This window comes from Medicago sativa, chromosome 7 (assembly GCF_051527215.1).
Source record: "Medicago sativa cultivar Bolivia chromosome 7, Bolivia_mono, whole genome shotgun sequence".
In the NCBI taxonomy this organism is placed as follows: domain Eukaryota; kingdom Viridiplantae; phylum Streptophyta; class Magnoliopsida; order Fabales; family Fabaceae; genus Medicago; species Medicago sativa.
In genome coordinates this window covers 100,915,785-100,929,619 of record NC_140755.1, presented here as the reverse complement: position 1 = coordinate 100,929,619, position 13,835 = coordinate 100,915,785, and the positions used below count along the sequence as shown (strand labels likewise).

At 30.9% G+C, this 13,835-nt stretch overlaps 1 protein-coding gene across 1 annotated transcript; it reads right to left on the bottom strand.

Annotated features, from left to right (window-relative positions):
• Positions 1–9,736: 9,736 nt before the first annotated feature.
• LOC146911284 (alkaline/neutral invertase A, mitochondrial-like) lies at positions 9,737–12,995 on the bottom strand. The gene is made up of 5 exons (XM_085723614.1): positions 11,903–12,995; positions 11,506–11,665; positions 10,637–11,342; positions 10,433–10,481; positions 9,737–10,305 (listed from the first exon to the last, which is right to left on the bottom strand). Exons 1-5 carry the CDS (start codon positions 12,599–12,601, stop codon positions 9,979–9,981), a joined length of 1,941 nt encoding a protein of 646 aa, XP_085579740.1. The 5' UTR covers positions 12,602–12,995; the 3' UTR covers positions 9,737–9,978.
• Between the last annotated feature and the right edge of the window lie 840 nt (positions 12,996–13,835).

Sequence of the window (13,835 nt, the reverse complement as noted above, 5' to 3'; positions counted from 1 at the left end):
ACGGGGGGCTGTAAGGTGACCATAACTATAAAAGATGGTATTTTTTTGATTTATAATTACTCTAACTATAAATATGACTATTGATCAAGCAAGTGGTTTATGTAATGGAATACGCTTGCAAGTTAACCATCTTGGAAAAAATATCATTACTGCCATTGTAATTACCGGCAAGAGTATAGGTCAAAAGGTCTTAATTCCAAAGATGGATTTGGTTCCCCCAGATTCAAGATTTCCATTCAATTCCCCATTTCTTTATGCTTTGTTATGACAATAAACAAATGTCAAGGTCAATCATTATCCAAGGTTGGGTTGTACTTACAAGATAACTATATATTCAAAAATATATATGAATGACAATGTATCTATATATGTATTTTGTTGTTGTGTTAAGTGTCAACAATTCAATGCACTACAATATACTACTTTTTGCCCGTGCGTTGCACGGGGCAAATACTAGTATACTACATCCGTCCCTTATTATAGGACCCTTTTAGAAAAAATACGGTTTTTAAGAAAGTTGATTATTGTGTTAAATTTGTTGACAAATGATATTTTTTTCCATGTTTGCCCTTCTAATAATTGAAATAACAATTCATTATTTTCCTATATTAATTACCCACTACTACTTGAATAATGCACCAAATTAATTTATCATTGTACCCATTATTGAAAATGAACGTGAATGAACCTTGTATATTGAATGTAGACTAGTTGGAAAACAACACAAAAAATTGAAACGTGAATAACCTTTCCCTTTCTTTTCTTTTTTTTTTCTACAAAAATTTGGAATCACTCGTTTTTCCACTAAACTTATTGCTGTTCTTTCATCAAAGAAAAAAAGAATTTATTGCTTTTCAAAAAAATATGTAGAGTAAATAGGGGTAATTTTGTAAAGAAATAATTAATGCACTTGAAAATATTAAAAGGGTCTTATAATAAGGGACAAGAATTTTTTCTAAAAGGGTCCTATAATAAGGGACGGAGGTAGTATATATCCATAGAACAATTCTCCTTCTATCCCTGCATGTAAGCCCCCATTGCATTTTCACATTTCTTAAAAAAAGTTGTCAGTGTAATTAACATGTTTGTTTTGTGTGTTAAAATTACCAAATTGTTCTTTGTTTGTATGTGTATTAAATTTGTCTTTTCATGTTTCAAGAGAAGTTAGTAATATTAACTAGAGGCATATTTAGGAAAAAAAATAATAAATGCATCTAGTAAATTGAAAACGGGTTTACATTTAGAGACAAAAATAAAGTCAAATGAATGCTTTAATATAAGAACGGAGGGAGTAAATCCCAATGTTATCTTTTTTTTTTAAGCTTTAGTTCAATACCACCGTCTTTATTTATAAATTATTTTAAAAAAATGTCAAATCAAAGACGTTGGTAGTTAAACAATACATTTTACGGTATTTTTTTTTTAAATCTTTAAACAATACTTCTTTCAAAATATATTCATATTGATTTTTCAACGATCATTTTTACTTATGTGTTTTTTTGACAAAAATGTAATTCTGCAAACAAACTCACATATTCATGTTAATAGTACAAAAACCTATGTATATATCTCTGAATCTATTCAACTGTCTAGAATACTCATGTCTCTGAATCTGTGGACGACGGCAAAGTCATTGATTACATCTGTGCACTAGATCGAAAGTGAAATAACAATCTGAATTGAACAAATATTTGAACGAAATAAGAAACACAAACAACACCGCACAAAGACGACTAACAAACCAATGTCGCATTAAGAGGACAAAATTACAAAATAAAAAATGAAATAGATGTGAAAATCACTTATTTCAATTAAAAAGAAAGAGAAAAATGAGTTAGACAGATAATTTTGGGTGAAAAATTGACCCTAAATCCCATTCTTTTTATGGATGAAGAGAAAAAACTAGGTTTTTGTGACGGCTCACAAGTGAGAAAGGGAAAAATAAAGGTGTTTTTTGTTGGTTTATTATGGTTAGATGTTGTCCATTTCATTTCTTTATTACTTATATTTCATCTTAGAGAGTATGTTCTAAAACATTTGTTATCATAACTTTCTTTTGAAAGAAATCTTTATCCATAAATATACGATTCTCTACAAATATCTAAATGCATTAATTTTTATAAAAATATATTCTTTATTAATGATACTAATTTGCATTGGAATATTAAATTCAATATTGAATACATTTAAAATCATGTTAACTCGTGCACCTCATACACTTATTAAAGAAACAAAAAAAATTGTATTGAAAGAGCACTTTTAAAATATTGAGTGCACAAATTTCAAGATTTTTCGTTGTGAAAACGATTAAAAGATATTCATTCATTCAAATTCATAAAGTAAATTAATATAATGCAAATTTAAAGTCGCTAAAAAAATGGATGAATTTGTGAGCAAATTCACAATATTCATGCAAATAGCATAAAAAGAGAGAGTACACATATATATAAATATGACTATGTTCAAGTCTCTAAAATACACATGTCTCCAGATCTGCAAACCGACGTCAAAGTCATTGATTGAATGTGCATTTGATCAACATTAATCTTTCAACCTGATTTAAATAAACACTGCACTAAGACAAGAAATTAAAATTTTGGTTTGGTGGTGTTGACTTGGGATCATGAGTTTGCTCATATAAAGGTCTCATGTTCGATTATGTTCGGAACCAATTTCAATGATCTTATTTTGCTTCTTACAAAAATAAGACGAAAAAAAAACACATCCAAGAAAAACGGAAAATCAAAACAAACTGAGTCATTTTAAGACAACGAAATCACAAAACTAAAATAGAAAATAGAAGACTAAAAATATGTGTGAATCGCTTATTTAACTAAAAAAGAAAGAATTACAATTTGGAGTGTGAATTTGAGTCAAAATTGACCCAAAATCATTCATCTTCTTAACAATACTCTTGAGCATTTTGCATAAATTTGTACACAAATAACAATTTAACAATAATTACAAACATTCCAGACAAGTTTATTACTCTAACAACTTTTTTTTAATACTCTATTTTTTGTTAATGTTATTATAAAAAGGACGAATATAGTATTTTGTTCGGTGATCATATTTTACCGAAATACAACTGCGTGATTTAGAACAATAACAAACGACACTGTATCTCAACATTGTATACGATGAGTGAAACGTCAAATTCAGTTTCTTTTCAAATAGACACATTTTACATACAACATATCATACATCATTAATTAATGTGGCAACATATTAACAAATACATATCATACATAACATTTTTTAATAGTGACCGATATGGTATATAAACTAAACTCTTACGTATGTGTTTGCTTGTGCAGTGGAATAATGTACACGCGCGTTAGTGAAAAGATACAGCAAAACTTGCTTTGAAACGTGAAAAAATAAAGCTTGGCCGTCATTCCAAACATGGTGGCATTTAGCCTGGGAATGGGAAATTCTTTCCCACCATGGGAAAGTGCCCTTTTACAGGACAGCTGTCGGTGGCCAAACCTGTTCTAAAAAAGAAAAAGGAAAATTGAAAATAGTTTTTTAATGTTGTTTGTATTTTATCCAATACACCTCCCCATCTACGTATCACCTCAATTTCTCTTCTTTTTCAGAAGATGCATAAGCGAAACCGCCATCAACCAAAATGTTGATAGAATCTTAGCAAAATAAATTCTCTGAAAAACCGAACAGGTAAAGGGAAAGGTGGGGTTAGCTCAGGCCACCGTATTGTTCTTTTGCTCAGCCGTAACTGACACCGGATTCCTCTCTCCAGTATTCTCCAATTCTTGGCAGCGTCACTCTCGTTTTTCGGTGCGGTATCTTCAAATCACAGTCTTCATCTCAAATCGTAGCTTCCCCGCTTCGTCGGTAACGGAATCGTCGCAATCACTGACATGAATCTCGCAAACATTCACCAAGCTCTCGCACTTTCAAATCTCACTCATATTCAATTTTTATCTCCCCTGGCATGAACTTGCGTTACCGATTGAAATCTTTTGATCTTCGTCATAATCAATTGAAAGCTTCACTGCACATGAAAAACTGTTAACAGATTGAAAGCTTCAGCAAAACGGTGGCGTTTTGAGTAATAATAACCCAGTTCAAAAATATATTCGAGAAGATTGGTTTGAGTAAAACGTTATTTTTCTTTTTAATATCATTTTGAAAATCGATTAATTAATTGCCTGTGTTATTGAAATTAATATGGCAGCATTATTCACAAGGAATCCGAATATATTTTTAGAACAAAGAAGCCCAACACAAATTGCAAAGTCCCATGATTTGTTACAAACAAAAACCAATAAATCAAATAAATACAAAATTGTTATTTAATCATTTGGTGGGACCCACTTTTTTGTTTCACAATACCCACCAAGAAGTTAAAGCAATTACAAGGTAAAAGATCATAGCCATCCAAATTAAAAACTATTAAATCAATAGTTGTGGTTGAACTTTCCCATCATGAAAAATAACTTTCCTTTCCCATGCTAAACCCCACCTCCAAACATATGCTAACCCGATTAGAGGCTTTCCCTAATAAAGTGAAACTGTCCTAATATGGTCCTATGGTAATTTACAATAATAACTCAGCTTTAATGAATGAGCACAAGAAGTAGGTAGATCAAATTTAAGGAGTGTAACTTGTGATATCCTACGTATAATTTTATTTCAAGTTACTTTTCCAAACCAGTTTCGAAGAGACTCTTCCCATGAAATTGGACCAAAACTCCTTTTCTTACGGAAGAGGGTTAAGTCCATTACTTAGTGGTTAATTAATTGGTGAATAATCTAATATCGTGGGTTTGGTTTGGTGAATAAATTAGTTTTGTTTATAGACGAAATCTCTAAGGTATAATTTTTTAATTAAATTTTTTTGTCAATTAAAGGATAATTACCTAATTTTTTTGGTGGTGGATAATTACATGGTTTTACGTGAACATAACTCATTTTATAGATAATATATTTAAATATGTAGAAACCGACGTTCGAACCAAAAATTTACCACTTATTTATCTTCAACATGAAATTTTAGTGAGTAGAATGTTTGACAGAAAAAATGGTAGATATTTTTTTTTCTTTCTAATGACAAAGACGTTTAGTTTGTTTGTCTAAACAAATGATATTTTGATTTTAGGGTTAAATGTGTTTTTGGTCGTATAAATATATCAACTATTCGTTTTACACCCTCAAATTTTTTTGTTGGTCTTTCAGTTCCTTTAAAAATTTTCATCACACTTTTTAGTCAACTTATGTCTAACCTTCATATTTTTTAAAGAAATTTTTCAGAAATGTGTATGATATTATGACAATTGCTCTAAAAAAAATAGAATTTTTAACAAAACATGATTTAAATAAGAATAACACCAAAAACATAAAAAAAAATATATTTCATTTATGTTTTGATAAAAAATTCTATTTTTTTTTGTAGAGATTGACAAAATATTCTACCTATTTTTGAAAAATTTCAATAAACAATATGAAAAATAGACATGAATTGACTAAAAAGTAAATTGTCATTTACAATATGTAAGTCTAATCACTAAACTATTTAACTAAAAAGTAAAAAAAAAAAAATGAAATAAACATTTTTCTCTTAGAAACCAAGTTGGATTTCTTGTTTTTCTGTCAGTGATAAAATACACTTCACTTATTTTATGATTTAGTAAATCTTAACACCTAAAGTGTAAATTACTCTAACTTTAGAATAATAATAATAAAGAGGAAAAAAAATGTGCTAAACTGCTACGAGGGGTCTATTTGTTATGTTAGTTGAATATTTATTTGGACCACTTTACATCCCATCTATATTATACGGACGAGGACCCCTATATGCAAGATACCAATAAAATAACAAGAAAATTTAGGCACGTAAAGTGTAACATCTTACATATGGGTACGCATTAAATTGCTCCACCAGACCAAAATAATAACAACATGAAAAAGAAATGTCATTAGATGGGAGTGTAACAGTACCCAAAATAAAGAGTAGATATGACATCTTTTTTTTTTTCGATCACAAGTAGATATGACATCTAGTAATCTAATTTGAGGTCTAATTGAAAACTCCACCGCTAGCTTTTCAGCCTGTCTAATGGAGATTTTCCTTTCCTTTAGACAAGTGGAATAATGTGGTTGAATTTGAGATAATCACAAATTACCTCCATTCACGCAGGAGTTTGGTTGGTAGCGGTTGGATCAAATCGAATGGTTTAAATTTTAAATTTTTGTATTTTTGAGTTACAAATAATAAATCAAAATCTATTACTTGTTTTATGCATCTGAACTTGATTCAATGGTTATCTATCTGTTGATTAATTTGATGTCTGATTTGTGATCATATCAAACCCAAATCCATGAAATAATCAACTTTTTAATTAAAACTTGAGTAAACAAATGTTAAGATGTCCTTAATATTGATTATCAGTCTTTTTTTTTTTAATTACTACGGATGAGTTCAAAAAATGTATTATTTTGACATATGAACTTATACTCCATCCGTCAAAAAGAAAAACTTATACTCAAATACCATCCAACCAGGTTTATAGATCATTCTATTTTGAGTAGATACATACATTATTATTCAAAACACAATTACAGGTCATAAAAGCATATATGTTGACATGAAGTGCCGTTTTCAGCCAAAAGAAACCATAATAAGTAGGAGTCACATAAAGAACACGAAAATTTGAAATGTCGGCAGATAGAACTAACCAAACATTGAGGGTAAAAGGAAAGATTGCCAACCAAACACAATTTCAGAAAGCATGTAATGAAAACCTGGAAGATTTCTCCAAGTATTATTTTATTGTAAGGATATATTTATCTGAAAGGCATAATTCATAGACCCAAATTTTCATCACAAAATGGGGAGTCTTAATTTCACCACCCGTGACATAAACCCCAGTTTCATTCGAATGAGTAGCAATTTTCCAAAAATAAAAATAAAAATTGGCAGCTACTATAACAAACTATACCACCAACTAGACTTTTGACCCGTGCGACGCACGAGTCTTGTCGACTATAATAAAGACCAATGAATAATCTTTAACCCGTAAGATCATTGGTCGATCAATAAACGCATATTAGATTATCAGAGATACAATATAACAATCAAATTTGTCTTACTATGTCCTTCAATGACACTTGAATCTTATCAAATTAGTGTACAAAATATTGTCAAAAAAAAAAAAATAGGATATGAATGAAATTGGTGCGATGCATTTTTTTTAGTATTAAATAAGTGTACAAAATATTGTCAAAAAAAAAAGGCAATAGGATAGAAATGAAATTGGTGCGATGCATTTTTTTAGATAGAATTTGTTAGGTTAAATTACTGCTAACCTAGTACAGAAAATCAGAGGGAAAATCCTTATTTATTAATTTTGTTAAGTCTGCAGCAATTTAACCTAACTAGACTTTTGACCCGTGCGTCGCACGGGTTTTCTCGACTATAATAGAGACCAATAAATAATCTTTAACCCGTAAGATCATTGATATGGTAAAAAATATTTTCTTCAAAAAAAAGGCAAGCGGATAGGAATGAAATTGGTGTGCAATGCATTTTTTAGATGGAATTTGTTAGGTTAAATAATTGCAAACCTAATAAAGCAAATGAACGAGAAAAAATTAGGTTAAGTTACTGCAGACGTAACAAAATTAATAAATAAGGATAAGGATGTAAAAAAAAAAGGCATGAAATTAAAAAAAAAGTGTAAAATTCTTGACAAAAAAAAAGAATATAAAATAGAAGGATCATACTTGATCAATGATATAGTAGAAAATATTTTCTTCAAAAAAAAAAGGCAAGCGGATAGGAATGAAATTGGTGTGCAATGCATTTTTTTAGATGGAATTTGTTAGGTTAAATAATTGCAAACCTAATAAAGCAAATGAGCGGGAAAAAATTAGGTTAAGTTGCTGCAGACGTAACAAAATTAATAAATAAGGATAAAGATGTAAAAAAAAAGGCATGAAATTAAAAAAAAAGTGTAAAATTCTTGACAAAAAAAAGAGTATAAAATAGAAGGATCATACGTGATCAATGATATGGTAGAAAATATTTTCTTCAAAAAAAAAAGGCAAGGGGATTGGAATGAAATTGGTGTGCAATGCATTTTTTTAGATGGAATTTGTTAGGTTAAATAATTGCAACCCTAATAAAGCAAATGAGCGGGAAAAAATTAGGTTAAGTTGCTGCAGACGTAACAAAATTAATAAATAAGGATAATTAAGGATATTTGCATTTCAAGAATGCAATTGACCATATGTTTAAAGAAGCATAGCTGTTTGATTCTAGAAAATGAATTTTTTTTAAGTCTTAGGTAATCTCGTGACAAATTTTATTGAAAATCATATAATTATACATATTACTGATTTTAAAAGTTTTTCTTAATACAAAACATACTTTTGCTTAACCCGTCTTTTAGGACAAATTATTGGTTAGCATTTGCCAATCAAAATAAGTAACTATATCTCATTCTAATACTGTACTTCAAGTAGATGTTATGTGTTCCTCAAGTAACTATATGGATCAATTTTGAAAAACGAGGGAGCCTTTGTAATAGAAAATGAACTTTCTTCACTCTCATATATCTCATTTTTGCCTGTTCAAAAAAAAAAAAAATGAACTTTGTTCACTCTCATATATAAAATAATGGGTTTTGCTAGAAGACACATTTTATGAAGGTGTCTTTTAGCAAGTTATTCTATGAACATTTGTTAAAAGACACCAACTAATTTTTATGAAGGTGTCTTTTAGCAAATTTATAACTAAAAAGTGGAAATCACACCTTAAGGTGTGAGTTGTTAAACATGGGTGACTTCTAGCAAAACCCTAAATTAATTTGTAAAGACCCGTAAAAATCATGTTTGAATAAAATGGTACTAAACAATCACATTGTAGTATTGTAAGTTTTTTTCACTAGACACTGTATATTGTAAGTTAATCTCTGAAATTATAAAAGGTTAAAAAAAAAAAAAAATTGACATCCAAATTTTAATGTTAATACAATGTTTTTTTAAGTATTTTTTTAAGAAAAATGCTCTTTGGCATGAGATGAAAACAAACAAACTTATCACATCAGTCCGATTTTTAGTCATGCTCCGACAGTGGATTTTTGTCTCAAATAGCACTGCTGATTTTTCAAACGCCTACAAGTCATAGAAGATAAAAAGTATGAGAGATAGAGATAAACATATAAGGTGTCACATACAATGTTTGTATTTTAATGTTCAAATAACTTAATTCAAAGTTAATCATGTTTGTCATGTTGTGTATGCAAATAAATGTATGAATTATTTAGTTGTTTTAAATGCATCCCTTACATTAGAAACTTAATGTCAGTATAGTCTTGTAAATATCAACGGAGGGACGAATTTATTGACATTATACAATTTCAAATATCATTTTTGAATACCAGTAAAATATGGAGGACTGTGTTGATACAAAATTGCAACTTCAAGGAAGAAATTGAGTATTTATTCAATAAAACCAGGAGTGGGAATATCCCTTTCCCTTGACTCCTCCTTAGTCCTTACTCTATGAAGTATTCATGTTTGCCTCTTCTATATGCGCTTGCTGGTTATCTCATATCTGCGTTCTCATGGTTGACATATCCATAATTTCTTGAAAACATAATTAGCTGCTAAAAGATTTTATTATGGTTAGTATAACTAGACAAAGATCTCAACATGAGTAGCGAGAAAAAGTAAAGTTGTAAACACAAATAATGGTGCATTGACACAATTGAAAAAATCTTCAGAGAAGGATTGTATAATCTGAAAAATCAATATGTACGTGTATCTATAAATTTACAGATAAAATGACTTCCCTTTCCTAAAAAAATGAAGCTTCAGTCATCATAGTCACAACAGTGTGGATGATATTGTTTTTCCAATGTAAATATTAATGGATCCTATCAAACTAAACATATACATGAATATACACTAAACTAGTTAGACTGTACAATTGAGAGAGTCTCTCAGAAATCATCACACTAAAATGTGTGACTTTGCAACACGACGGGAGCATTTTGTCCTGCCACTCTTATTAAGCACACAAACACATGTTTCAAGAATTTCAAGATCTTCATCCCAGCATAACAAAGTTGCTATTTCAGGATTTTTCAGAAGCATCTTAGATGCAAGGAACCCAGCTAATGTCCACGTTTGAAAAAGTCTGGCTTGTTTTCCAATAAATCTTCCTGTTTTGGTGTCATAATATTCTGGCCAAGAATCAAATGGAAGCCTTTTCTCAGCCAAACCAACAGCCTTCTCAGCTAGATCCGTTCTTCCCATTTTGATGCATGCCAACGTAAACTGAGTTAATCATAATCGTCACATCATTAGAAATGTTTCACTCTTATTATAACCACTTCTAAAATCAGACACATGACTAGTTGTTATGTGCTGACAGTACACGAAAATTAAACTCATTCATGATTACCTGCCATAGAAGGGTAGGCCAAGATCCACCGTTGTGATATGACCAAGGGCTGCACAAGATAGGCATATGTATAGTTTCAGTTAAATATGTTCACCATACAATACCATAGGATCAGTTAACTGCAAAAATTATTTAAATTTTATATTGGAACTAACTTATCGTTACAAAACAGAAGGAAAAATGAAAGGAAGAATTAATGTATACGTATTCTTAGGGTCGCTGCCGGTAACTAAGCGCCATTCATCATGCTCCAGAGCAGGATAGCATATCTTAAGAGGCATTTGACCAACAAGATCGTCCCATTTTGATTCTATAAGATTCAAAACAGACTTGTTCTGTCTTGGTGTACCTAAAGACGAAACAATAGACCAAAGATTTCCAAGCATGAAAAACCTGAAATCCATGTGAGCTGGTTGTAAATTTCCTATCAAATAACCACCTTCATCTGGAATCCAATCCATTAACCACATTGGAATTTGTTCTGGATAGATGTTGAACTTATTAGTTGCATCTAAAGAGTACTCTTCTGTTTTATACCTGTATATTTCATTCACTTTTCTCATATCCAACCAATAATACTCTCTAATATGGAAGGACAATGCACTTAGTCTGTTGTTGATTTCTCCGACTAGGCTCTTAGATTCATCGTTCTTGACAACCATTTCACGCGCCGAGCGTAGAGCCGAGTAAAATAATGCTTGAATCTCAAGAGGATGGCCATGAATACCCATCCTTCTATCTATCATGCAGGATCCATCAGTTACTAACAAAGACGGAAACATATCAAATCCATCTGATAAACACAGGTTAAGGATCATTCGTAAGCCTGTTTGCACTTCCAACTTTTCTTGCAAGCTGTAGTCACCTGTGAGTTTCCCATAAGCTCTAAGCAGAATGATCCACCACAATCCTATCAAGGAACCAACCATAGAAAAAAAAATCATCTCATGAAGTCAATGATCAACATAGATTATAGAAATGACTTCTCTCTGTCACATAATTATTACTCCCTCTGTCCTATAATAAATGTCACAACTACAAAAAAAAATTGTCGCAGAAAGAATGCCACTAACCTGAATCTACAGGAGCAACGCGACCAATAGCCGATTCCCCAAAATCAGGATCTAAAACTTCTTCTGTCTTTTTGTCATCAAATTCCATAGTTTTAACTTTGAAACTTGCAGGCATCAAGCCTTGTCCCGGGCTATAGCAATCCACTGTCTTCTCCCAACTCTATTAAAATAGAAAAGAGAAGAAAAATTATATCATATATCCTCGTATAATGTTACAATATACTAACGAATAAACCATACATAAGTAACATATGTTTGTACATAGTTTAATATGAGCCAAGACAATATATTTTTGACATATCCATGACCATTATTTAACAAGAAATACAAACAAATTAACAAAATATACACAAAAAAAGACACCAAAGATAATATTATGTATTATTATTATTATTACCTGGAGTTGCAAGGTGTGAAGGAGAAAGTTCTTGACAATCTCATGTTCTCCTTTAAGCAAGAAAGCAAGAGCAGAAGGGACGAAATCTCGAATAAAGACCTGATCATAATTCAAGGGTGACCCGGAATCATCATTTGCCGCAACGGTTCCAACAGGTGTATCACAATATGTAACAAGCGCTTTCTGCAATAACTTCCATGCATCTTTCTCCACCTCTGTCTCTTCCTCATCGCCATTCTTGGCCTCAATCACATTCTTCAAACCATCACAATTCTTCTCCTTCAAATCTTCCTCATCCCCTCCACCCTTGTTATCATCTTTGTCAATTCTTAAGACACGTGTGGTCTCAAAAGAGTTTGAGAATTCACGTGCCTTGAAGGATACTCCACCAATAGAAGATATGCATTCTGTTTTTGTTGCTTTAAAACCAAGAAACGTTCTTGAATGGCCAAAACTCCAAGAGGGTGACCGCAAAACTTTTTGAAAACCATTCATTATGCGTCCAAACTTCAATGTACAAGAAGGGTGGTGCTTGGTTTTGTGATCAAGATTGAGAACAAGAGGATTATTAGAGAATGATGTAGAAATTGTAAGAGAATGGTGACATCTTTTGAGAAAAGATGAATTCTTTCGACCAATTACGAGAAACCTAGAGAATGGTTTCATGGTACAATTACAAATAAGGTTGACAGCGGTCATCACATGAAAAACTGCAATATTATTATCCAAAAACAAAATGTGAGAAGTGAGTGGTGGTTGATATCAATCAAGGATATTTAAGAAATGGTATTTCAAATTTTGGAAAGAAAAAAGAATGGTCAATTGTTATGTGGGGTAGAACAAAATGTCAATGTATAAGTATAGGAAGAGAAAATGTTTACATTGAGAGCCAAGATTCAATTCTCACCGTATAATCCCTACTGTTCAAATTTCTTCTTTTATCGCCCATTTGGCAAACTATTTATTATAGATTTCTGTGGTTTTACCCGGATCTAATAGTAACTAATGAAACATGAGATTAAAGGAAAGGACATACACTTTCATGGTAAAATCAACGCAATAAAAAATCATGAAACCGTCATTGTTTAAAAAAATTTCAAACATGATGTGGCAAATCATTGGAAAATAACTATACCGACGAGTGACGACACATAAAATGAATCTCATGTAGAGTAATTGTCCCTCACAACTACACTAAAATGTAAGTTAAGTTTATGAAGTGGCTTCAATCAAATCTTCAACATCTCTATCCATATTTTTAGGTAAATTCTCAAGTACCAGTTTGGTTCGGTATGATATTTGTAAGCAAAATTCATTCAAATTTTAATATATTTTTTTAAAGCTTTAATATAGAAATGTTGGATAATAAATCCATACCTCAACCAAACTCCAAGTGTTCGCATTTTTTAATCAATAAAGTTTGTTTAGTTTTAGTTTTTTTTTTTTAAATGAAAAGAAGATAAATTCGATTAATTTAAGAAGGAACTTCGTCAATATTTTCAAGTTATTTGATTGACTTGTATATGAATCAATTTGAAAGGAGTGTAACATACATATTTTTCAAAATAAGTAGTTATTCATTGCTCAGATGTTTGATAGGATGAAACTTCATTTTTTAGGGTGGTTGAAGGCTAATCGGCCTAATCCCTCGGCTTGTTTAGGATTCTTCATTTTGTATTGTTGTTGTTTTGGCCTTTTGCTTTTGTGTTGAGACTTTGTTTTGAGCCATTTTTAGGCATATCTTGTGGTGAATTAGGTCTCTTCTCTTTTTTAGTGATACAGTATATCATTTGGTTTTTTAAAATAAATATAAAAAGGGGGTAAAAACGTAATTTAGAAAGAAAAAAGGATTGAGATGGAAAGAATCGCATTGTGGTGTGCGATTGGTGCTTGCATTGCTCTTCTTTCTTCTATTCTATCTAATCCATTTGCC

Bases quoted from the DNA above. Each gene is read 5' to 3' on its own strand.
- LOC146911284 (XM_085723614.1), bottom strand. From the start codon at position 12,601: ATGACCGCTGTCAACCTTATTTGTAATTGTACCATGAAACCATTCTCT. The intron at 11,343-11,505 runs GTTAGTGGCATT...GTTCCTTGATAG, and splicing joins CGTTGCTCCTGTAGATTCAG to GATTGTGGTGGATCATTCTG. The intron at 10,482-10,636 runs GTATACATTAAT...TATCTTGTGCAG, and splicing joins GGCAGCGACCCTAAGAATAC to CCCTTGGTCATATCACAACG.